This window comes from Myotis lucifugus, unplaced genomic scaffold (assembly GCF_000147115.1).
Source record: "Myotis lucifugus unplaced genomic scaffold, Myoluc2.0 scaffold_130, whole genome shotgun sequence".
Taxonomy (NCBI): domain Eukaryota; kingdom Metazoa; phylum Chordata; class Mammalia; order Chiroptera; family Vespertilionidae; genus Myotis; species Myotis lucifugus.
The window spans coordinates 2,797,820-2,824,199 of record NW_005871178.1 but is presented as its reverse complement, the minus strand read 5'-3'; the positions used below and the strand labels follow the sequence as shown (position 1 = coordinate 2,824,199).

At 38.8% G+C, this 26,380-nt stretch overlaps 2 protein-coding genes across 11 annotated transcripts in view; one reads left to right on the top strand and one right to left on the bottom strand.

The window, feature by feature from the left end:
• The first annotated feature begins 587 nt into the window (after nt 1-587).
• The window catches only part of AK3 (adenylate kinase 3), a 29,497-nt gene continuing 3,704 nt past the window's right edge, over nt 588-26,380 (top strand). The window contains exons 1-5 of one of the 3 annotated variants that reach the window (XM_023758437.1): nt 588-714; nt 1,656-1,828; nt 2,778-2,896; nt 5,533-5,672; nt 13,089-13,342. In XM_023758437.1, the coding sequence (XP_023614205.1) occupies nt 654-714; nt 1,656-1,828; nt 2,778-2,896; nt 5,533-5,653 (474 nt within the window). In that variant the 5' untranslated portion in view covers nt 588-653 and the 3' untranslated portion in view covers nt 5,654-5,672; nt 13,089-13,342. Of the gene's footprint in view, nt 715-1,655; nt 1,829-2,777; nt 2,897-5,532; nt 5,673-7,630; nt 8,258-13,088; nt 13,343-26,380 lie in introns of those variants that run through there. The other 2 variants (XM_023758436.1, XM_006094118.3) reach the window with 2 other exon arrangements.
• Nucleotides 2,572-26,380, bottom strand: part of CDC37L1 (cell division cycle 37 like 1) — a 39,478-nt gene continuing 15,669 nt past the window's right edge. For 2 of the 8 annotated variants that reach the window (XM_023758434.1, XM_023758432.1), the window contains 4 exons: nt 24,683-24,798; nt 24,274-24,396; nt 20,071-20,235; nt 2,982-3,434 (listed from right to left, as the gene is read on the bottom strand). In XM_023758434.1, the coding sequence (XP_023614202.1) occupies nt 3,003-3,434; nt 20,071-20,235; nt 24,274-24,396; nt 24,683-24,798 (836 nt within the window). In that variant the 3' untranslated portion in view covers nt 2,982-3,002. The other 6 variants (XM_023758435.1, XM_023758433.1, XM_006094123.3 and 3 more) reach the window with 5 other exon arrangements.

Sequence of the window (26,380 nt, the reverse complement as noted above, 5' to 3'; positions counted from 1 at the left end):
TGGTGGGATGCTACAGCGGCTCGACAACCTCTTGTGCAAATACATCTTTTGGATTTGACCTCCAATAGAGTAAGTACCGCTCAAGATCTCACCCACCCTATGACCCCGTGGCATGCGGGGAGCAGGTATTCCCACTCCCCCCAAACTCGGTAGAGAAAAATCCACTCCCCTTACCGCTTGCCTTGCTTGGAAAACCAGGCGCTTTAGTGAGCAATTCTTTATCAATTCTCACAATTAATCCGGGTTGCGCAGAGGCCGGAAAACCGCGGCTTGGGAACCACATGCGGCTCTTTGGCCCCTTCAGTGTGGCTCTTCCACAAAATACCGACTTCTGCGCATGGGCCATGAAGTTTCAATACCGCACGTGGTATTTTGTGGAAGAGCCACACTGAAGGGGCCAAAGAGCCGCATGTGGCTCGCGAGCCGCGGTTTTGCCGACCACAGGTAGGGTGTAAGAATTCTTTAGATATTCTAAATACAAGTTCTTTATCAGACCCATGATTTATACAAACGCTCTTCCATTCAGTGGGTTGTCTTTTCTCTTTTGTGATCGTATAAGTTGCTGATTTGCTCTCCCCCCTCATTCTGCTGTAGAAATTGGTGTGTTAGCCAAGACTTTCATTGAACAAGGGAAGCTCATCCCAGATGATATCATGACTCGACTGGCCTTGCATGAGCTGAAAAACCTCACCCAGTATAACTGGCTCTTGGATGGTAAGTGACATGTCACTAGCATTTCAGCTGCCCAGAATGAGTGCGGGCAGCAGAACAAGCATTTCCTGGGCTGCAGAGACCTCATGGATGGTGGGCAGAGAGCCCGAGTTCTGCCACTGCTCACCCTGAGGCCTCGGCCTGTCGCCTTCTCTGGGCCTGCTTCTTCATCTGCATGGGAGGGCTGTGGACTGCATGATTCCTAAGGTCCCTTCAGATGTGACTTTAGTTCCTTCCCCCCTTTTAAGAATATTTTATGGGAAGGGAGGTTTACCACACAGGAAAGCTGGAGGGTAACTTAAAATCAGCTGTAAACGGGCAGAGGTGTGCCGAATGGGTTGATTTTTAGTTTCCGGGGAGGGAGAGAGAGAGAGAGAGAGAGACAGACAGAGAGACAGAGAGACATTAATTGTAAGCAATGGGCGCACATGATCACGGAGGCTGACAAGTCCCAGGATCTTCAGGGTAAGCTGGTAAGCTGGGGGTGCAGGAGCGCTTCCAGTCTGAAGGCCAGTAGGCTCGAGCCCCAGGAAGAGCTGTGTCAGTTTCAGTCTGAAGGCAGGAGAAAGCCCATGTCCCACCTCCTCTTTATTCAGGGGAGGGTCAGCCCTTTTGTTCTATTCAGACCTTCAGTGGATTAGATGAGGCCCACCCACATTAGGGAGAAAAATCTGCCCTACTCAGTCTACTGATTTACATGTTACTCTCATCCAAAACGCTCTCACAGACACACCCAAAATAATGTTTGAACAAATATCTGGGCACCCCGTGGCCCAATCAAGTCAACACATGTAATTATCACAGTTACCCTACAGCTGTGCTCCACTTGGCTGGTGTTACTGCTTCTGTTCAGATTGCTCAACATTTTTCATCAACATTTTTCATTCTCTTCCTTCTTCCCTCCCTTTCTTCTCTTGTGTGTGTGTGTGTGTGTGTGTGTAAAGGTTTCCCAAGGACTCTTCCTCAGGCAAAAGCCCTGGATAAAGTTTATAAAATAGACACCGTGATTAATCTGAAGGTGCCCTTTGAGGTCATTAAGCAGCGCCTCACAGCTCGCTGGATTCATCCGGCCAGCGGCCGAGTCTACAACATCGAATTCAACCCTCCCAAAGCTGTGGTGAGTAGTTGTGGTGGAACCGGCCTTCCCCATAGCAGTTCCCGAGGCCTCTTGCTCTCACAGGCAGAAGTTTTATGACCTTGGAAAAGCCTTCCTGCCCCAAACTCCTAAGGGTACAGTCTCAGGGTCTGGTGTGGACCTTGTCTGGTCCACTCAGGTTGATAGTAGAGGCGTCCCAGGAGTGACTGGGGTTTGTTAATCCCTCGAAAGCATTTATTGATTTTCTACTCTGTGTCAGGGGGTGTGTTAGGAGTTTGGGCAATAGGGATTAGCGACACCTTGGCTTATTTAGGTCAACATAAGAACGCCCAAACCTACACAGAATGTCTATAAAAATTTGAGCCAAACAGGATACGCCTGGAAACAAGATCCCAACAGACTGAGAAAAAATGCTCCCCAGAGTGGCAGTTGGCAGCAGCTTTCATGCATTTGGAATTAAGGAGGGAACATCAGGAAGATGACGAGAAGGTGGGGATTGGATTACAGGATAGTTAACAAGATTATATGTTCTCTTGAAGGTGGCTTCTGAGGGGTCTGAAGGAGTCATTTCAAAGGTGTGTCACCTAGATGCCCAGAAACAATGGACAGGGCTTACTTAAAGCTAAGATAACCCTTTTCCTAAAGAAGTTTTATGCCTGGGGCATGACTACCCACTATGACCTGCCCAGTTAGGAATTTATGACCAGGTCACCCTGTGAGGGTACTTTCTGTAAGACCCCTTTTTCGTCCACAACATGACATTATTTAGAGGCTGCTTAGAAAACCTTTTACTCTAAGGAGAAGGTGACTGCCGTGGCTCTGTGCTGCAGTGATCTGGGTTCGGATTTGATTCCGTTTGATTAAAAGTACATTTGTGTGCTTGGTGTTTGCACAGAGAAGAAATCTGTTAAAAAGTCCTGTGACTGCTTATAAAAAGGTTTGATACCGGCGTGTCCTGACTCCCATTTAGGGCATCGACGATCTGACTGGGGAGCCTCTCGTGCAGCGTGAGGACGATAAACCGGAGACCGTTGCCAAGAGACTGAAGGCTTACGAAGCTCAGACAGAGCCAGTCTTGGAATACTACCAGTGAGTCTGTCGCTGTTCAGAACTTCTCTTGCACGATCAGGCACTGAGGCAGTTTTCCATCGTCCATGCTTTACAGCTAAAATGTTAAAACATCAGAAGATCCAGTTCAAATTGAATCAGACCATAGAGGCAGTGCATTAGCGTGTGTAATAGAGAAGTCCAGATGGTAGGCTGGGCTTCCGTCACGCTTCAGTTTGATCAGTTTTGCCATTCTCTCAGCTTTGTATTGGCTTTGACAGTTGCCAGGAACAGCCCTTTCCTGAAGGGCTGAGGGGTCACCTTTCCCCCAGAGAACACAAGCCCCAAGTGTCATGCAGGCTGGACCCACTGAAACAGCCACTGTGGTCAGAGAATGCCCTGCACTCACTGCTGGTGGCCTAGGTTTCTGCCCATTCCTGAAGCAGTCACTGGGGTGGGAGTGATTGGTCCACACCTGGAGCTGCGAGTGGGTCAGTCTCACCCAGATTCTGCAGTCTGGTGGAGGGAGGGCTGGAATGAATGCTGGGGAAGCAACCCCGATAATATCCACTTCCTGTGCCTATAGGACAGAAGACTCAAATGGCAACCAATTCTCAGATCATTTATTTGGTTAATCATCTTTAAAAGCTTATATTTTAAAAAAATTTTAATATATGTTTATTGATTTCAGAGAGGAAGGGAGAGGGAGAGAGAGATAGATAGAAACATCAATGATAAGAGCGAATCATCGGTTGGCTGTCTCCTGCATGGCCCACACTGGGGATTGAGCCTGAAACCCAGGCATGTGCCCTGACCGGGAATCAAACCGTGACCCTTGTTTCATAGGTTGACGCTCAATCACTGAGCCACACCGGCCTGGCTAAAAGCTTATATTCTAACCTAGTTTTGTTTGCTCTTCAGAGACTTCCACAACAGAATATGGGATCTATACTAAATAATATTTGACACAGGCTAAGAAACAATCTAGTTTCCTTGCTCACCCATCCCCTCTCCTTTTATTCATTCACTTACTGAGTAATGACAGTTGTCAGGACAGAACAGTGTTGTGTTTAGGGCACAGACTCTGGAGCCAGACTAAGTTCAAATCCCAGCTCTTCACTTATTATCTTGGTCTTAACCTGTTTTCTCCTCTGCAAAATGGGGGTTAGAATAGAAGGCTGAAAGATTGAGTTCATATGTGTAACTCTTAGAATTATTTCTGACACATACTAAGCACTTCGTTGTTGTTGTAAGAGAGAAAGTATGCGGTGAAACTAAAATAATAGTCTGCACACTGTTTTAATAGCTATTTCTGGAGGTTAAAATTATAAGGGAGTTGGCGATCCACTTTCTACAGTAGCTGTTACTGTAATTTTGTGATTTGTGTAATGAGGCTGGCTCTGCAGATTGCCAGCACTAGGGCCCTGGGCAAGGGATTCAACCTCTATGCCACAAATTTTTCATTTGTAAAATCAGGGCAATATTAAATAGTACCTCCTCTGTAGGGTGATTAAGGGAATTAAGTGAGAGAATCCACCTAAGGACTTACGGCAGCCCTGGCACTATTAAATCACTCAGTGTTAGCCATTACTTACCCTGCCAAAACCCAAAAAACTCTCACCTTCTATCTGTGGGTGAGGCAGAGAGCTGGGTAAATGGTATTTATTATAAAATGTACTTATACCAATCAGGGACCTAATTCACACTAGTCTAAGCAAAAGGGAAATTTATTGGTCCTGTAACTAAAATGTCCAAAGTGAATGCTGAGTCCAGCTTGTTCAGTGTCCTCGGCCTTGTCACTTTCAGCTCCATTTTCCTGTGTTGGCCTCAATTTCAGGTGGGCTCTCCCTGTGTAAGTCCCTCAACTCCTGCTTACCACACTTAACCTCCTACCAGTTCAGCTACCCCAGCAGAAAAGAGAGCCTCTTGGACAACAGAAGTCCTAGAGTTGGCACTGATGAGATCATCATGTCCATCCTTGAAGCTGGGAAGTGGGGACAATCCCACTGGAATCTTGTGACCAGTTCCATAAGCCAGAGGACACAAGTGAAACCAAAACCCAGGTTTCCCAATGCCCAGCCAAATGCCTCTCTCTCTTGATCACACAAACCTACACTTATGGAGACCACATCCACATTATCATCCTATATAATAAAAGGCTAATATGCAAATTGTCCCTTCGACCGGGAGTTCAACCGGGGAATTTACCAGGGGGTGGGGCCAGTCGTCCAACCACCCACGGCCCCTCCCATGGCTGGCCCTTCTCACCCCAATTGGGGGTGGGGCTGGCCAGCCAACCTCCTGTGTCCCGGGGCCAATTAGGCTGGGCTGTCTGGACCCCACCTATGCACTAATTCCTGCACTGGGCCTCTAGTCTTTATTTTTTAAAAAAATATGTTTTATTGATTTTTACAGAGAGGAAGGGGAGAGATAGAGAGTTAGAAACATCGATGAGAGAGAAACATCGATCAGCTGCCTCCTGCACACCCCCCACTGGGGATGTGCCCACAACCAAGGTACATGCCCTTGACTGGAATCGAACCTGGGACCCTTCAGTCCACAGGCCGACACTCTATCCACTGAGCCAAACCAGTTAGGGCCCTCTAGTCTTTTAAGAATCACTTTGAAAGAGTTATGAGGAAGACTCAGACTTGTGTTTTTGGTTTTGTCACCTTTAGGAAAAAAGGAGTGTTGGAAACATTCTCCGGAACCGAAACCAACAAGATCTGGCCCGATGTATATGCCTTCCTACAAACAAAAGTGCCACAAATAAACCAGAAATCATCAGTTACTCCTTGAGGAAAAGCCGGTGTAACTAGTAAGATGAGCAGAAGCTCCTTATCTGTGCATTCAGAAGCTCCTTGTCCTAAGACTTGGACGTGTATGAATTCTTAAAAAATTATATTAGTTCATTTCTGCTGATTTTATTCTGGAAATTAAGATGTGCCAAATACTAAGATTTGTCTTTTGACATCATCTAGTATGTTTTATCCAGTTATCTTCTATGGTTGTACAATTCGAAAACATCAGAGATGTCTAACAGAACTTTTGAAAAGTCGTTTAGAGCATAATTAAAAGAGCAAGCGGTTGCACTCTAACGTTTGTTCAGAAGATTAAGTGGTTAATAAAGTTTCCTTATTTTTCTGGAAAAGTAAAGAAAAAAATTCCATGTCATTTGGAAAGTCATTTTGCTTAGAGTGATACCAAAAAAGCCATACCTAGCTCCGCAGGACACAGTGTTGTGGTACAGTGTGTCTATAAAATTCCAGAAAAAAAGCAACTGGATTTACAGACTAGTTGCAGGATGCAAATTCACTGTTGCCTCTACACGAAGAAATTTATAAGCTAGCCATATATGATGTATTTATTTTGTTGTTAAATGTACCTTCAAGTTACTCAGAATTTTCAATTTGGTATAAAAATGTATCAGTTAGCATATAGGGAAGTATTTATATTAGAAATTGACATAAGTCCTGCAAAAAGACTGGAGTTGACTTTTCAAAGGAAAATGTAAAGACCTATGTTTTCAGATGTTGTTACTTTGGTTAAGAGATGTGCTTTTGGATCTACTTGCCAGTTTCTCTTTTTAATCAAAATGTCTGATCTGCCTTGATGAGTAACATTCAAGTAGAAAAAAAAAAGAATTAAAAACACACACCCATGGCACTAGGTAAAGTAAGCATGCGCTGTCACTGGGAAACAGATCACGTTTGCCTGGGGAAAATTCCCTTGACAAATACAGCAATCTTAATTAACTGGTATGGCAATGAAAGGGAAGCCAGGACGAGGAAACTAACCGAGTTTGCTGAAGGAGTTTATTCCCAGCATTCACTGCTGTCCTATCTTAAGGGTAAAGAACTTTGCCGATGAGTGTAACCTAAGCAGCTGTTTTAAAAAATAAAAATGATTTGATTCCTTACTGGGGCAATAAGGATGCCTGCTTATGTACTGTGGTCTGGTAGGAGGAGTGGAGCAATACAAGAGGGGGAGAAACTCGACTATCTTCAGTGGCATATTTACTCTGACTTTGCTTGGTGCCAAATCAAATGAAACAAGTCCTTGTACAAGCTGTTATTAACAGAAAATATATTTTGTTTTATTCTAGGCACTTAAAATTCAAATGCCAATAAGTGGTTCTTATGTATTTTGTGGGGAGAAAAAACTTTTCCTTTCTTTTGATTTTTTAAAACTCAACTTGATCTTTCAAAATGGACCAAGGCTTTTAAAAAGGATTACAGTAAACAATCTGTTCTTTGTAAAACTTTCTATAATGTCTTATTTGAATGTTACTATTATGTGCTTTCTAAAAATGTTGTAAACTACTAAACTATGAATTATCACCAGGTTATCAGGCATACATTAGTATTAAGGCACAGAACACAGTCCCATTTTAGAAATGTGGGTACCACTCTGTCTTTGGTAGTTCACAGGGCCCACTCCTTCCCACCTTCCATTCTCATGCCTGATGACTCACTGGCTTCTGAATTAGTGAGTGGTTTCTAATAACTGTCTTAAAGCAATACACAGGCTGCTTTCATTTCATGTTATACTTTGCCTCATGCTATAAAGTACTGCAGTCATACTGGCCTTCTTGACACCCTTAGGAGATTTGGAATAAAAAACAGGCAGAAGAACATGGTTATGAAATAAAGGACTCTTCTTCCCTGTCAACATTCCCTCCTCCTTCCCAAAACACCAAACCCGAAGTTTTGCACATATAGCCGTTGCTTTATTTTATATAAAACACTTGCATTATTGTTTCTTTCTTTATTAAAGCAAACAAAAAGAACTTGTTTTATGCTGAGTTAATATCATAGACCAGCAATCTCCAACGGGTGGTCCCGGACCACTGGTGGTCAGTGAGGTCCGAAAGGTTGGCGACCACCGTCATGGACAATTTTGATGAAGATGATCATGGCTGAGGAGCGCATGCATAAAAAAAATTATGCTGTAATGACATTATGATTTATGTGCCATATGGAAATATTTGGAGCTGAATGCCCATGGCTAGAGGCTACTATGTCTTAAAGGATAATGAGAACAGTACTTAACCCCATTACCCTATTTTCTGGAGTACCATAGTTATTTTGGTGCAAAATATATAAGCAAAGTGTGTTGTGGGAAATGGACATTGGCAATTAATACCATCAGAAAATTTATTCCTCAATTCCATTTGAAATAGGTTAAATACTGGCTTAAATTCCTAAACCCCAGCCCATAGCTAACCTCCCCCCCCCCCGCCCCCACACACACACAGCTATTCATAACGGCATTCCAGCAAAGTATTTGAACTCATTGTGGCAAAATCTACCTATGTTAAAAACAAGTCATGCTAATTACAGACCTCAGATAAACTGTGTAATACTTGCAACTACTAGCAAGAATAAATTTGTATTTTTGAAACATTTTTTTATTGATTTCAGAGAGGGAGAGGGAGAGATAGAAACATCAATGATGAGAGAGAATCACCCATTGGCTGCCTCCTGCACACCCCCTTTTGGGACTCAAACCCATAACCTGGGCATGTACCCTGACCGGGAATTGAACTGTGACCTCCTGCTTCATAGGCTGACGCTCAACCACTGAACCACACCAGCTGGGCTAAATTTATATTTTAAAACATGTTTATAAGTTGTGTCTTCTCATTGACAAAAGAAAATATTCCCAGACACTAGTAAACTGCAGAAACAGCTTTCTTGTCTTCACAATCCAAGATTGTGATTTTGGAAGTTACAGTTTAAAAATATTTAAATTGGAGGAGAACCAAGATGGCGGCATAGGTAAACACCGGAGATTGCTGCCTCGCACAACCACTTCAAAAATACAACTAAAAGACGGAATGGACATCATCCAGAACCACAGGAAGGCTGGCTGAGTGGAAATTCTACAACTAGAAGGAAAGAGAAAAGCATACCGAGACTCAGAGGAGGTGCGGTGCGGAAGTAAATACAAAGGTGCGGAGGTGCATGTGGAGAGGGCTGGCGGCTGAGGACACGATTGTCTTTTTCAATCCGGAGGGAGTCTCAAGCTCTGAGCTCCAGTTCCGGGTGAGTCTCTGGGGACCCAGACTCATACAGGGAGAAACTGGACTGTCTGGCATCAGTCGAAACTCGAGGGCAGCTTTCTCTTGGAGGCGCTTGCAGCGATTGCCGGGACACTGAGGGCAGGACTGAGAGCAGCCATACTGCTCGCTCCGCCCGCCCTGTTGATCCCCTGGGACCCCACCCCGCCCAAGTCGTGCACGGAGGCTTTTGCATATGAAAGGCCTGGCCCTTTGTAATGTGAAAATTACTTAACAAACTGCAGCTGCCCCGAGGCCCCAGGGCAACTTGCATTGCTTTACAGCTGGCTTCTGCTGGGTAGCCTCAGGCAGAGGCTAGATTAGCACCTCCTTAGATCCAAGAGCCAGTGTACCCAGTGGTCAGAGTGGGACAATCCAATTACAACTCCTCAGATCCATAAGGGACACACTCAGGGGGCAGACTCAGTGAGCACCAAAGCCCCACTGAAGCAAGTCTTGCCCCATAAGGGTGTCTTCAGCACAGAAGTTCTCCCACCGTAGACAGCCGATTCTCACAGCCAATTGGCCTGGAGGTCAATTCCTCCCAGTGATACCTACAACAATCAAGGCTTAACTACAACAAGACTGTGCACAAAGCCCACAAGGGGGTGCAACAAGAGTGTCCACCTCAGGTAACTGGGGAGGCTGAGCCACTGGGCCCTAAAGGACACTTAGCACAGAAAGCCACTCTATCGACACAGCGAAGCATAAAAAATGCCGAGACAAAGAAACAGGACACAAATGACAGAAATGGAGGAAAGCAAACTACTAGATATAGAGTTCAAAACCACACTTTTAAGGTTTTTCAAGAATTTTCTAGAAACCGCCAATAAACTTAATGAGACCCTCAATAAATCTAGTGAGACCCTCGATGTTGTGATAAAGGACCAACTAGAAATTAAGCATACACTGACTGAAATAAAGAATATTATACAGACTCCCAACAGCAGACCAAAGGAGCGCAAGAATCAAGTCAAAGATTTGAAATACGAAGAAGCAAAAAACACCCAACCAGAAAAGCAAAATGAAAAAAGAATACAAAAATACGAAGATAGTGTAAGGAGCCTCTGGGACAGCTTCAAGCATACCAACATCCGAATTATAGGGGTGCCAGAAGAAGAGAGAGAGCAAGATATTGAAAACCTATTTGAAGAAATAATGACAGAAAACTTCCCCTACCTGGTGAAAGAAATAGACTTACAAGTCCAGGAAGCACAGAGAACCCCAAACAAAAGGAATCCAAAGAGGACCATACCAAGACACATCATAATTAAAATGCCAAGAGCAAAAGACAAAGAGAGAATCTTAAAAGCAGCAAGAGAAAGACAGTCAATTACCTACAAGGGAGTACCCATACGACTGTCAGCTGATTTCTCAACAGAAACTTTGCAGGCCAGAAGGGAATGGCAAGAAATATTCAAAGTGATGAATACCAAGAACCTACAACCAAGATTACTTTATCCAGCAAAGCTATCATTCAGAAGTGAAGGTCAGATAAAGAGCTTCACAGATAAGGAAAAGCTAAAGGGGTTCATCACCACTAAACCAGTATTATATGAAATGCTGAAAGGTATCTTTTAAGAAGAGGAAGAAGAAGAAAAAGGTAAAGATACAAATTATGAACAACAAATACACATCCATCAACAAGTGAATCTAAAAATCAAGTGAATAAATAATCTGATGATCAGAATGAACTGGTGATTATAACAGAATCAGGGGCATAGAAAGGGAGTGGACTGACTATTCTTGGGGGGGGAAAGGGGTGTGGGGGATGCGGGAAGAGACTGGACAAAAATCGTGCACCTATGAATGAGGACAGTGGGGGGGTGAGGGCGGAGGGTGGGAGGGGAACCAGGTGGAGGGGAGCTATGGGGGGTCAAGTGAATAAATAATACGATGATCAGAATGAACTGGTGATTATAACAGAATCAGGGGCATAGAAAGGGAGTGGACTGACTAATCTTGGGGGACAAAGGGGTGTGGGGGATGCGGGAAGAGACTGGACAAAAATCGTGCACCTGCAATAAAAAAATTAAAAAAAAAAAATCGTGCACCTATGAATGAGGACAGCGGGGGGGGGTGAGGGCGGAGGGTGGGAGGGGAACCGGGTGGAGGGGAGCTATGGGGGGGGAAAAAGAGGAACAATTGTAATAATCTGAACAATAAAGATTTAATTTAAAGATAAAAAATAAAAAAATAAAATAAAAATATTTAAATCCATTCAAAATAAAGTCTAGCTGTGCTTAAAGCTTTTGGAAAAGCTGATGTATTCTGTAGTGTTCATGACCTACTCAATCTGCCTTTTTTTTAAAGAAAGCTCACTAGGTCAGTATTGACTTGTGAACCAAGAGGTAACACACGATTCAATTCCCAGTCAGGGCACATGCCTGGGTTGCAGACTCCATCCCCAGTAGGGGGCGTGCAGGTCAATGATTCTCTCTCATTGTTGATGTTTCTATGTCTCCTTCTCCCTTCTTTTCTGAAATTAATAAAAATATATTTATATGTATAAAAAAAGCCCACTAAAGGTCAGATGTTTTTCTATATGTATACTAGAGGCCTGGTGCATGAAATCTGTATATGGGGGGAGGGTGTGTGTGTGTCCCTCAGCCCAGCCCGCACCCTCTCCAATCTGGGATCCCTCTCACAATCCAGGACTGCTGACTCCCAACCACTCTCCTGCCTGCCTGCCTGATTGCCCCTAACCACGTCTGCTTGCCAGCCTGATCACCCCCTAACCACTCCCCTGCAGGCCTGATTGCCCCTCATGCCCTCCCCTGCAGGCCTGGTCGCCCCTACTGCCCTCCCCTGCAGGCCTGGTCCCCCACAACTGCCCTCCCCTGTAGGCCTGGTCCCTCCCAACTGCCCTCCCTGCCGGCCATCTGTGTCTACATGGGGGCGGCCATCTTGTGTGTTGGAGTGATGGTCAATTTGCATATTACCGCTTTATTAGATAGGATATAGCATCGAGTAAAGTTAATCTGTCATGCCACGCTGTGCTTTGGAAGGATTTTAACAAAGTGTAAATCAATCTGGTGATGTGTCATATTTCACCAATGGACTCTAAATAAATATTTGAAGAGTAAATAGCATGAAGAACCATGCTGTTTAAAAAAACAAGAGAAAGATCTAGGAACCTTTATTTTCTTATTTAGAAAAGATCTAACTTCAAGTCTAATTACTTAAGACTTATGAGAATGGTTGTGGCAATTTTAATCAACTTTTATTCACCTTTATATCCTCCCATTAGCTTATGTAGCAAGCAAGCAAATACTTCTCAGACCTGTGAAACAGTACATACATGTACATTATAGATGGGAAATCGATGCATAGAACTGTTGGAACTTAATAAAACATGTATGATATAGAGGCAAAATTGAAATTAAAAAGCCCCTTCCCCTACCAAAAAAGAAAAAGCTTAGCCGAAACCCAGCCAAATATATTTCTATTCCACATCAATTTAAGAACTGAGATACATGACTGACTTTGAGAACAGTAAATTGACATCTTTTTTTTTTCTGAAAAAACTTCAGGATCACTTGGTCTAAACCTACAATCAACTTTTCATTCTGTAAGAAAATCTACTTACTAGATTCATGTTCTTTGGGCAGCATGTTAATTCACTTTTAAAAGAGCAATAGGAATGCTAATCTGAAAGATTTTCCTAAAGGTATAGATCAGGGGTTCTCAAACTTTTTAAACAGGGGGCCAGTTCACTGTCCCTCAGACCGTTGGAGGGCCGGACTATAGTTTAAAAAAAAACTATGAACAAATTCCTATGCACATATCTTATTTTGAAGTAAAAAAACAAAATGGGAACAAATACAATATTTGTATTTGCATGTGGCCCACGGGCCATAGTTTGAGGACCCCTGGTATAGATCATAAGCTCATTAGGCAAAACTTGAAAGAACCCACTAATGATATAATTGGATACTAATAGTATAATTGGATGAAAATGTTACCCATCTGTCTCTCCTAGAGAATAATTTTAAATCAGTATTATCTCCACTAATATTGTGGCAAAACTTACCTATGTTAAATGAGTTAACAGGGAATAAATGGAGTGATAGTTATTTTTTTTGAAATCTTTTATTAGAATATTAATTTTATCAAATGAAACAAGAATCCTTGATGGATATGTTTTTTTAAATATCTCTTTATTGATTTCAGAGCAGGAGGGAGGAGAGAAAGATAGAAATATCAACAATGAATCATTGATTGGCTGCCTTCAGCACGCCCCTAACTAGGGAATCGAGCCCACAACCCGGACATGTACCCTTGACCAGAATTGAACCTGAGACTCTACACTCTATCTGCTGAGCCAAATTGGCGAGGGCCTTGATGGATGTTTTGATGTCAAAGATGTTTCACTCATCTTTGTACTTTCCATGGTTTTTGTCAAGAGAAAACTGTCCAACCTGAAATACGCATTATCCCTTTGTCTACTATATTCTTACTCTATATTCTTACTATTTCTTAAGAAACAGAAAAGCCAACATTTTCTCTTAATAGGAGTTAGTTCTTAGTACTAAAGAAAAAAGAAAAGGATGTCAATTTACTGTTCAATATGTAAAGATTATAGTTTTTAAGTGCAAATCATGCCATCAGTCAGCAGCTCCTAAAATAAATTCAATCACACCTTCACACTCAAAACATAGAACACACTACCCTTTGAAAGTAAAAAATACAGCTTTTAAAAAGCTCTTCAATAATACCTGTTTTAGAAAAAAAAAACACCTTCAAGCATTGTTTCCTCAGTTCTTTGATAATATCTCTCCTTCCAGTCTAGTCATTACCTCGAACTTAAAAAAGGCAAAATGAAATTCAAAACAATTTGGATGCTTATAGGCAAGTGAAGGGGGAAAGTGAAGTTGAGGAACAGAGAGTAATGGTTCAAGTATCATTTCTGTGAAATTGGGATGTTACTCCTGTGTACATTATTCTCTATTTGATACGAAGGGAAGAATAAGAGGTTGCTCCAGAACAGGAAAATAATACAAAACAAAAAACTTCTGTAACTAGGACATTGGTAAAAAAAATTAAAAAAAAATGTACAGGCTGATGAATACTACCATATAAGTTAATCAAACATTTTATTATAGAGCATATCTTTATATCAAAAGCACAAAAGAGTTTTATTTGGAAAACCGGTAAGATTGTGATGTTACATAAGTATGATTCAATAATTCCAGTCCATTTCTATGGGTACTAAGTGCCTTATCACCCCAGTTAGTAAAAACAAGGTGCAAATGAGGCCATGGTTACAGGTCTGATCATCATATGGGTCCCTTAGCAATATTTGGTTTTACAAGTTGAGGCATGTATACCTAATCTCAGTCATCTTCCAAATGTTTGCTACTAGTCTCAATGGGATTGAACCAAAGACTATACCCAATACAAATCAAAGCTCATGTTCCTATAAGTCAGAAGATTAATCCTCACATAATGATAGCATAATTAGCACTATCATCTAATTCTAAATAAAATGAATCACCAAACATCCTCTCATATTTGAAGTGAATTATATTGGAAGTAGTAAAACTCAGCAGCATTCTATGGTAACTGAGCTAGAGAGAGAAATGACAAATGCAGTAAAAGCTATCATTATCCACAAGGAATACCAAATTTGTAGAAGTAAATAGTTGGCAGCTCGAGGCAGTTAGCTCTACAAGATTTCTCTTGCCTTTTAAAAAAGTCCTTGGCTACATCAGAGTGAAATGAACAATAAACCTAATTTTAAAAATCAGATTTTTCTTCCTGTTTGTTCTTACAGGCCATTAATATTCTTTTAAAACTTGCTCCCTGAGAGGTCCCAGACTATGTCAAGTAAAGAAATTAAGAGTGAGCTTGAAGTTGGTTTTATTAAAAAACAAAACAAAAAACCCCCTCTATATTAGCTTTTTCACTTTTTAAATCACTATATCCCTTACTATTAAAAAAGTCAACAGGGTAAAATCAACTTCTAAGGAATACAGTTTTGAGAATACTTAAGGGGTTAATTTATTGTCTATATAAATTTGGTATTAGGGTCAAGAATCTAACTGATGGTGCCCAAAGTACAACCGTATGATTATTATAAGGGAAAGACTGTTTTAATTTGTATCACCAAGCTTATTTAGTAAAGTAGATTATCAACTACTGATTTATTGCTTTTAATATGATAAAACACCAGATGTGACAGCTAAATTAGCAGTAGGATGCAAGGACATTTTTATCTTTAATCATTTTTGTAGAGTAGGGCATGTATACATCCATGTAAAAAGAGACTGTAGCAGATGCCTCCTAGAATCAACCAGTTCTTGTAAACATTGCATTTGTGCAGATTTTCATACTTTGATTCCAAAATTAAGAACAATAAGATTAAAGGCAAATTTAGTAGCAAAAAAACAAAGTCCAGTTTGACTTCTTGCAACATATGGTACCACTCCTCTCTTCAGAAAAAAGAACCAAAACAAAAAAATCTAGCAGCGCATAAAAAAATTTTACAAAACATTTCAGTACTCTTTTCCCCTCACATCAAAAACCGAACAAAAATAAAGTGCAGCACCCATAAAAGTGTCAAGAAAATAGCCAAGTTCTTCCTTTCTTGTAACAAAATAGTACTTGGCCTCAGCAGTCTTAACCAAATTATACAGTGTCCATCATTTTGGATTCATCATCTTCTTTATGTACCACTGAGTTTAAACTGCAGAGAGCTGTATTGATAGAATACTGAAGATAATCTGGATTCTGAAAAGAAAAGTATAGAGAAGAAACAATAGATGATAACTAGTTTATGCCAGTATATGCACATACATACTCAGCTACACATTCTGTTTTTCTCTGCAGTGTAGGAGAGTGGGCAAGAAGAAAGACTTTGAAGTCAACCCAAGATAAAGAGAAAGAAAGAAATAGACTATTACCACTTAATCCAAAGAGATGTGAAAGACAAAAAGATGTATATAAAAAATACAAATGTGAAAAATACTTTTTTTCTTTTAATAAAACTGTATAATTTTAATTATTTAATTATACAAGGCTACATCTTCCTTGTAATTATATGTAGCTATTGATAATTTAAAATATAAATGGCTTTAAATCAGAAATGTATTTTGAAGATTATTATCTAATTAGAATAGTAAAAATGCAACACTTGAATAAGGAAAAATGTATATACTGAGTAAAAATTATAGCTATCTTAAGAGTTTATTTTGGTTTCTCAAAGGTTAAAACAAACTGAAGTGAGAAATCTTAACTCTTTTGAGAGGTACTCAGACTCGTATTTTAAAAATTGTGTAAAAGAACAGTTTAATTTAGGTTTTAGTTATTTTTTAGACATAAGAACAACTCATAAATGTTCTATTTGTCCATTTCTAAAACTAGAAACAGAAAACCTTATTCAATGAATGCAAAAATAAAACGACTGAGTGTTAAAGCACAATGAATAGTGACATAAGCCCTTAAGACCTAGTTTAGATAATTCTTCCCCAAGAATTCGATTTTCTCTACTCAATTGTTCTGAATATCTGCCAGCAACTTAAAAGTTTTACTACCTATCACCTAGTTTCATTGATTTCATTTAATAAACACCAGTGAAGAAAATAGTCCAAATAGGGGATAGATGTCTCAAACCTCCCTATCCCATAGGGAGGCAGGTTTTCAAAAGATCCTCTAAGTAAAAATACAATACTTGGCCCTAGCTGGTTTGGCTCAGAGGATAGAGCATCAACCTACAGACTGAAGGGTCCGGGGTTCGATTCTGGTCAAGGGCACATGCCAGCCCTAACCGGTTTGGCTCAGTGGATAGAGCATCGGCCTGCAGACTGAAGGGTCCCAGGTTCGATTCCAGTCAAGGGCATATACCTTGGTTGCGGGCACATCCTCAGTAGGGAGGGTGCAGGAGGCAGCTGATCGATGGTTCTCTCTCATCAATGTTTCTAACTCTCTATCCCTCTCCCTTCCTCTCTGTAAAAAATCAATAAAATATATTTAAAAAAAAAAAAAGGGCACATGCCAGGGTTGCAGGCTCAATCCCCAGTAGGGGGCATGCAGGAGGCAACCTATCAATGATTCTCTCATCTTTGATGTTTCCAAATCTCTCTCCTCCCTTGCTCTTTGAAATCAATAAAAATACATGTTAAAAAAAAATACAATACTTTGTGATTTTTTTACTTTAAAAGTAAAAAAGCTAGCCATAAGTTGGATTATTCCCAATCAGGCCTTTATGAAGGAAGTGGCACTAATAACTGACTGAGGTGCGTAACACTAAACATTGAACCCCAGTCCTGCTTCTACCACTTAATGCAAACCTCAGAGAGAAAATAATTTATCACAACTTAATAGAATTAAAAGCTAGCATATAGGATAAGCCTAATAGTAACTATTACATATTTCTTTATCAAGAGGCCTTGTTTTAGTTTTCTCAAAAAAAAATATTTGGCTTATTTCTCAAGATTGTTATCAATCTAAAAAATGAAATTAGCCCTGGCCGGTTTGGCTCAGTGGATAGAGTGTCAGCCTGTGGCAGAAGGGTCCCAGGTTCGATTCCGGTCAAGGGTGCATGCCTGGGTTGCGGGCTAGGTCCCTGGTGGGGAGCATGCAGGAGGCAGCCGATCAATGACTCTCGTAATTGATGTTTCTAACTCTCTCTCCCTCTCCCTTCCTCTCTGAAAGCAATAAAAATATATTTAATTAAAAAAATTAAAAGCTAAAGTGTTACCCAAGTTTAAATTGTATAAAAATTGTTAATACTCGCATTACATTACTCACTCTCTACAGAAATAGAATGCTAAGATCCAATTCCAAAGTTCTTCAGAACAGAAGTCTCTTTTAAGACCAGGCTCCAGTTGTCCTTGAGAGTTGGCTAAGAAGTTTCTCCAGAACTCACCTAACCCATCTTCCTAAGAACTGTGCGACAGACTTAAATACTCCTAACCATAATCTATACTTAAATTCCACTGATTACCCCATATTCTCATCTAGTAACGTTCTCAACATATTTCTTGTCCCAATGACCAGTTCTTCCCATTTCTTGTCCTATTTCTTGTATATGATTCAACAACAATTATGGTATGGATGAATGAGCAGTGAAGTAGGATAGAAATCCAGGATTAGAATATTAGCTCTATCATTTATTGTATTGACTTCAGGCAAATTACTTAATTCTCCACAGTTTATTTATCCATAATATGAATGAAGAAGAATCATAGGGCTTTTGAGATCATTAAGTGATACAACATATAATAGTGTTTTGCAACCTATAAACTGATATAATAAAAATGGGGTGTTATTATGGTAAGCTTTTCTTCCAAATCTTCTCTCAGTCGACAACTTAGCCCCACAGGTTGCCTCTCATCATATTTCCCTCACCAGTTGACAGTCCTGTGCATCTAGCTGAAATCTTATCCAGCCCTTCTCTCCCTCAGAAGGAGTAAACTAGGATGCTCTTCTCCCAGCATGATGAATTAAATCTAAATAACCCTGGTAATGTCAGCAATTCAAAACTGTCAAAATTGTATAGGCCCAGGTCCTCGGTCAAAATTACTGCCAAGGGATACCTAGCAGCAGATCTTAGTTGCTATTTGGTACATAGAACAAGAGCTTACTTCTCTCAAACTGGAAGTAACTTTTGGATAATATAATATCTCATGATATTTTAACATGTATCTTTCCCTCTTATGTTAGAATCGATGATATCCTTCAAAAATTTTTTTTCTTTACATTCATTATGTGACTTCTTAATTTTAAGTTTCTACATTCAACTTGACAGTGACTTAGTCATAAAATGACCTTAGAAAGACTATTTCCCTGTGGGCTCAAGAAAATGAAGAGAAAATCATCACTATATTTACACAGCAATAAGAGATAACTCATGGGACAAATCAAGGGGGAATATTACTTGTTTAACTATGGGTAACATAACTAATTATTTAAAAGTCAGATTTTGATTATTTCCATCCTTCAGAATAACATTTTTGGCTGACCTAAATATGACCAATTGCTTTCCTAAATTGTCTCTTTGTTTTACAATACATGTGACAACTGAAATGGTAAAATTATAGAGACATAAGGTCAAGATATTGAAAATCTCAATTCCTGCTTTATGAAATTTAAAAATAAACACAGGGCTCTCCTCACATTGTCTTCTGAATGAGAATTTCCTTTTCACTGTGTAGGCAACAGACTAAACTTTAAGCTAAAGCTGGTCTTAAAATCTTGGGACCTGGAAATGAAAGATTACTGGGCTCAATTAAAATCCTACTAAAGTCAAAATGGGCATCAACTTTCTAATGATAATTTAAAATCACAATCCTAGGCAGATAGGGAGTCTAACCTCCTCTTCTTTTTGACATAAATGTTAGTGACATGGTTGATCTAACAGCCAACTTCAAAGTAGCTCAAATAGGTGGCCTATATTATCAGAAAGAACAGCTTAGCATAAGCTATGTTATTGTGGATTAAAAATGTTACACCTGGTAGGCAACATCAACAATTAGCAATACTAAATAAACTCATGTAACAGATCACCTTGGTTGCCAACTGGATGTATGCTTTGAAGCTAATTCACTTTAATAAATTCTTAAACAGTATAGATCTACTCAGAAAAAAATGTTTCTCAGAGCTATCTTGAGAAGTTTATGATTGAAATGATAAATAGCTAACACTTGCCCTTAGAATGATCAATAGCTAACACTTGCCCTTAAGTTGTGCTTAGGTACAACTCATCTCTTCTATTTTAAAAGAGTAGAATTTGGTGTCTCTTTAAATACCGAAGAAATGGAAGAGATTTAGTGCCAAAACATGGCATGAAATGAAACTCCGTGTTCTCTTCTGAGGTAAGAATATTTAGAATGGTCACACCTAGCCTGGCCTGCGTGGCTTAATGGTTGAGTGGCAACTTATGAACCAGGAGGTCACAGATTGATTCCCGATCAGGGCACATGCCTAGGTTGTGGGCTCAATCCCCAGTAGGAGGTGTGCAGGAGGCAGCTGATCAATGATTCTCTCTCATCATTGATGTTTTTATCTCTCTCTTCCGCTCTGAAATCAATAAAAAACCATATTTTAAAAAATGGCCACACCTATATTACATATAAGAAGAAAGAATAGTCTAAAAGAACAAAAATTATGTGAACTATACATTTATAAGTAAACATTTGCTTTTCCAACTTACCTGTGGTAAGGATTCTAATAACTCTATAGATCCAACACCAGAATGGAGAACATGATTCTGAACTGTCATAGGTTGAAAACTTGGTGATTGAGAATAAAGTCTCACTCTTGATTTGAAAGCTTCAAGTTCGTTTTTGAATGCTTCAAAATAACCTTCTTCCTCTGCCTAGAAAACACAATATAAAGACTGTTTTTGAAGACTTCTAGACCACACAGTAAATTCTAACAAGCATCTATTAGGTCTGGAATACAGGAAGTAAAGATGAGGTGAATAGTTTAAAAGTAGAAACCACCAAGTTCCCTGTTAGATTTGTGAAAACTTACCGTTTTATAAAACAGACTAATAAACGATCCCTCTTCAAACATACACAAATATAACAAAAGAAAGTAGGCTTTTTTTTCTGTTTTTCCCTTGATTTATCTGAATTCTTGACAGGATTCAAAATAGTCCTAATTTATTCTCTCACATTCTTCTCTCCTCTTCCCATTGCCAAGCAACAATCAAGGAATACTCTTAAAAACCTTATAATTCTCCACCAAATAATAAGGGGACACTATTACCTGTTTCTAGTGATTCTCTGATTCTATACTCCTTATCTGTAAAAGTCATGAAAACCAAGTAAGACTCAACACACAATTTCATTATGGAAATATTTTAGTGTTTTAGTTAAGCAAGTACCTTTTTTCTGACATTACAGAAAAAGTACAATGAGTTTAATGAGGTATAATATAAGCAAAATTCCCAATACAAAATATCCTGTTGGAAATAGCCTCCATTTATAAATGTTTCCAATGCAGATCAAGAATTACACAGTGCCGATTCTACACTAACAGAACACAGGCTTTAAGTTTAAGTGGTGGAAGAGATTTTGTCAGTCTCATTCCTTAGTATCACTGGGCCCGTTTGTCTGCAATGCTATCTTTAAAAATATGTTTTTATTCAGAGAGAGAGAGGAAGGGAGACAGATAGAGAGATAGAAACATCACATCAATTGGCTGCCTCCGGCACACACCCCTACTGGGGATTGAGCCCACAACCCGGATATATGCCCTGACCAGGAATCGAACCAGCAACCTCTTAGTTCCTGGATCGATGCTCAACCACTGAGCCACACCAGCAGGTTAATGCTATATTTTTTTAAATGTAGTTTACGTTGTGTAACTAGATTAAAACCTGTGGATTAGTTATTAACATCAATATCTATACAGATAATGCAGAAAATGTTCTATGCTGCCATTCTATCTTTTTACAAATTTAGAATTATTTAAGTATATTATAGCATTTCACTTTGGCCAATATATGGTACTTGTGTGGACATATGGAATGTTAATCTTTATATCCCCAAAATAATCTTTCTGAAATTGTTATGCAATAAACTATTAAAGGAATCAAGTAACACAATTGCTGGTCTTCCTGCATGCCTAAGACCTAGGGATTTAAATCTAGAGAGATTTGACTGATTTTTATTAAAGTAACCTATAGGTCACTTACTTAATTCTTCTATGCTAATTTCCTCACTTGTAAAAGAGAATAAGCCTCATAAAATGTTATGAGGATTTAAGAAGTTAATCCATGAAAAGTGCTTATAATAGTACCTGGCACAAAGTAAGCACCCATGAAAGTTATTCTTTAATTTAAAAAATTATTATAAACAGTGTTAAGATCTAAAGACTTCAGTGTCTTTCAGTTCAATTCTGTCAAAGTAAATTTCAAAGAATATACATAGTGTGGCTATGTTCCATTATCCTATTAAGCACAAGTTCAAACATAGCCATTAATGTAAGATAAAAAAGAAAAAAAAATTTTTTTGATGCCTATGTGATAAGTGAAATTTTAGAATAGTCATTAGAAACCTAGCTAAAATACCAACTCAATCATTTACTCATTAAAACTCTACTATTTTGGGAAAATTTCCCATTTAGGTTACACTTTAGAAGAGTTTAGAACATTTAAGGGAGGACTACCACCATCTTAATATATTCTTTTTAATTTAAAATACAATGGCATCTCCAATTTATAAAAGGAAATATGTTCATTAAAAAAATCATTTATAATTCCACCACCCACGTATAATCAAAGTTAAACTTTTGGTATATTTCCTTCTAACTTCTAATTAGTATACTAAATGTGCCATGTGTGCAAGAGCACGTTAAAATGTATGTATAGTTTATTGGGCAAAACCCACTATATACCTAACACAAATTAGGAAATAGATCATTGCTATTTAGTACCTTAAAATCAGTTCCCAAAAGCATTCCCACTCTCTCTCTCTGAGGTTACCATTATTGTGATTTGTCTTCATTACTCCTATACCTCTTTAGTTTTACTGCTTATCTATGTGTACCGTAACAATATATTGTTTAGTTCTGCTTGTTTTTGAACTAGATATATCATCATTCTGTAGCCTGTTTTCACTTTCTTGCTTTTTATTCGCACTGATGCTGGTTCATTCTATGTTAACAGACATCTGGGTTGTTCCCAGGCTTTTTGCTGTTATGAACAATTCTGCTATAAACAATTCTGCTAGTGCACATCTATTCAAGTTTCTCTAAGGCAACAATTGTCAAATTTTATGGTCTCAGGACTTTACACTCTTGAAAATTATCGAGGAACCTAAAGAGCTCCTGTTTATGTGAGCTAATTCTATTAATATTTACTATGTTAGAAATTAAAAGTGAAGAATTTAAAAAATATTAACTAAAACATAACAATAACAAACTTATTACATGTTAACCTTTATTTTTTTTTTAAACTGCCCTGGCCTGGTTGCTCAGTGGTTAGAGCATCAGCCTGTGGACCTAAGGGTTGAGGGTTCGATTCCCAGTCAAGGGCATATACTTCAGTTACAGGTTCCCCGATGGGTCTTTCTCACATCAAAGTTTGTCTCTCTCTCTCTCTCCCCTTCCTCCCTCCCTTTCTTTCTTTAAAAAAAAATATATTTTTATTGATTTCAGAAAGGAAAGGAGAAGGAGAGAGAGATAGAAACATCAATGATGAGAGAGAATCATCGATCAGCTGCCTCCTGCATGCCCCCTACTGGGGATCGCCTCCTGCACGCCTCCTACTGGAGCCTGCAACCCAGGCATGTGCCCTTGACCGGAATCAAACCTGGGACCCTTCAGTCCACAGGCCAAGGCTCTATAGACCACCGAGCCAAACCAGCTAGGGCACCTCTCTCCCTTTTATCTCTCTCTCCTTCCTAACTTCCTCTCTCTAAAAATCAATGAAAAAAATATCTGCGGGTGAGGATTAAAAACAAAACAAAACAATTTCCAAAACAAACAAAAAAAATTAGAAGTCTGGCTTAACAGAAGATAGCTAGATTCCCACATCTGCTTCTGAATCAATCTCTACTGCACTCATGAGAGTGAAAATGGCAAATAACATCTTAGTATTAATATTATAACGACAGTTTTTACCCTGGGCCTCCTGGAAGCCTATTACTACTAAAAACCCATGAGTGTCCCTGGACTACATGTTGAGAAATCTGTTCTCTAGGATATATACCTAGGAGAATTTCTGGGCAAGAGTATTTGTTCAACTTTACAAGGAAAAGTTCCAAGGTGGTTGTAGCAATTTATATTCTCACAGGCAGTGAATGCAAATTCTTATTGGTCTATTTCTTGTACAATTTGCTAATTTACTAATCTAGTGAGTGTGAAATGATACTTAATCTTTCTAGACATATCTATTTTTCTTTAACATGGCCAACATAAATATGTATCACTTCTTTTGACTTTATAGCAAAGCATTATCTCAGATTAAAAATTCTTCAAAATATAATTTTAGTGGCTGCCTAATATTCTATGTACCAGTTTGTTTGTTTTTAGCCATTCCTCTTTGTTGCATTTTTTAAGTTGTTTCCTATTTTTTCATTACAAAAGTCTGACATCTCATTAAACTTTAAGTTCTAAACATGGACTTATCTGTATCTATTTCATTCTACACTGTATCTTTAGCCTCTTAAACAGCTATGCTTTTGCATTAATACTCAATATTTACTGAATGAATATTCTAATTTTCCTGAATACATACACGTGTAAAATTAGCATAAAATCAGCAATATAATTTTTTTCCCACTATAAAATCTACAGAATTTAGCCTGTGGCATCCTGGCTGAATGGCTTCCTTTTATGTATATCGATCAAAGAGGTCTCAGTTAAGGCCTAACATTCCCATTTGTAATACCAAATAGCTACTTACTTTGGCTTTCTGGAAAAATAAACGAAAACACCCTCTTGGATCCACATTACAGTTTTTGGCCATTTCCATAATAAATTGCATTACAACAGCTTGATGTGCTATTTGTTCCATTAGAGCCCCTTTCTGAAAATAAATAGATTAAAATGATAAGAAATACCTCTGGAAATATATTTTAAAAGGTTTACAGTATATGGGAACAAGAGAGATGGGGGCACAGGGGAGGCACACTAGAAAAAGATTTCCAGGTGCTAACTGAAATAACTAAAAAAAATAATCCCACAGTAATTCAAGTAGATCTGAAAGCAAAAACAAAAAGCGTAATTCTATTTAATGACCCTCTTATTTTAAAGTAATATTAAAGTACATCAGAATTCCCCTAAGATTCCCAGAAATTCAAAGTTCACGATACCTGTTCAGCTTCTAAATGAAAACACCATAAAATAAGATATTTAGCAGTTTCTTCACATACAAGATATGGATGGTCAGATAAAAATCTCTGACTATCATCCCATCGACTCAACATACCTGTAAAAAAAGAATTAAACCATGAATATCAAATACTTCCTTCTTATAAGTGAAGCAATGGTATTTTAAAATGATTATCTTTAAGGACAATTCATATTACCACAGCAATATGTTATATAAAAGAGCAAATGAAGAGGGATAAAAAGCAATATGCAGTATATTGGAAATAGCTTCCAAAATTCACAGAAAGGTGTTTTTGTTTGTTTGTTTGTTTTGTTTTTTCCCCCAGATAATTAGTCAGACTTAAGCTGAGTGATTGATTTAAAGCCAAAACTCCTATATCTGGGGTATGCCCGAAGTCCAGGGCAAAGTGAGATGGCTGGTCATCTAGTTAAAAAAAAGATGATTTTAGGAGACTCAACATTATTTAGTCACAGAATGTCATTTTTTCTATTGGAAAGATGAAAAAGACAGCAAAACCTCAAGAAACTACACTTAGCGAACAAAGAATTAGTAGAAGATTCAGAAAAGCTACATTCTAATTAAAAAATGTCTAAGACGATATGGTAAAATGTTGACAGCATGGGAAACTAATCCAGTCAGTTTTATAAAAACAATATACTTTAGCCTGGCTCAGGTGGCTATAGAACAGCCGTGGGCAAACTATGGCCCGCGGGCCGGATCTGGCCCGTTTGAAATGAATAAAACTAAAAAAAAAAAAAAAAAAGACCGTACCCTTTTATGTAATGATGTTTACTTTGAATTTATATTAGTTCACACAAACACTCCATCCATGCTTTTGTTCCGGCCCTCCGGTCCAGTTTAAGAACCCATTGTGGCCCTCGAGTCAAAAAGTTTGCCCACCCCTGCTATAGACCCACGAACCAAGAGGTCACCAGTTTGATTTCTGGTCAGAGCTTGATCCCCAGTAGGGGGCGTGCAAGGAGACAACTGATGAATGTTTCTCTCATTAATGTTCATATCCGTCTACCCCTCTCCCTTCCCTTCTCTTTAAAATCAATAAAAACATATTAAAAAACAAACAAACAATATACTTTAACTATTTTAATCATGTTAACCATTTAGTCATTCTGTTTGTATACACAGAAAACAAAAATATTTTAAAAATTAGTTAAGCATATTTGCAAATGGCTGCCACTTTGCTTCAAATATCAAACTAAAGTTCTAAACCAAATACTACTTAAGGTGCAACTTCATCTTTATTCAAATTAATAAGAAATTTAGTCAAAAAGTCAGTATCACCCAAGTGATCATGGAACCAGTAAAGTGTTAAGTTTTTATTTAACTCTGTCCAGTCAGCTTTATATTTGAATAAATTAAGTATAACATAGTTATCCTTAGTGCTTTAGACTCATCCAAGGAAGTCTGGATGTTACTGAATCATCATGAAAATTTTATAAAGCTGTCTTAATAGTTTGGCAGTAAATCTTTCCTCTAGACCAGTGGTTCTCAACCTTCTAATGCCGCGACCTTTTAATACAGTTCCTCATGTTGTGGTGACCCCCAACCATAAAATTATTTTCATTGCTACTTCATAACTGTAATTTTGCTACTGTTATGAATCTTAATGTAAATATCTGATATGCAGGATGTATTTTCATTGTTACACATTGAACATAAA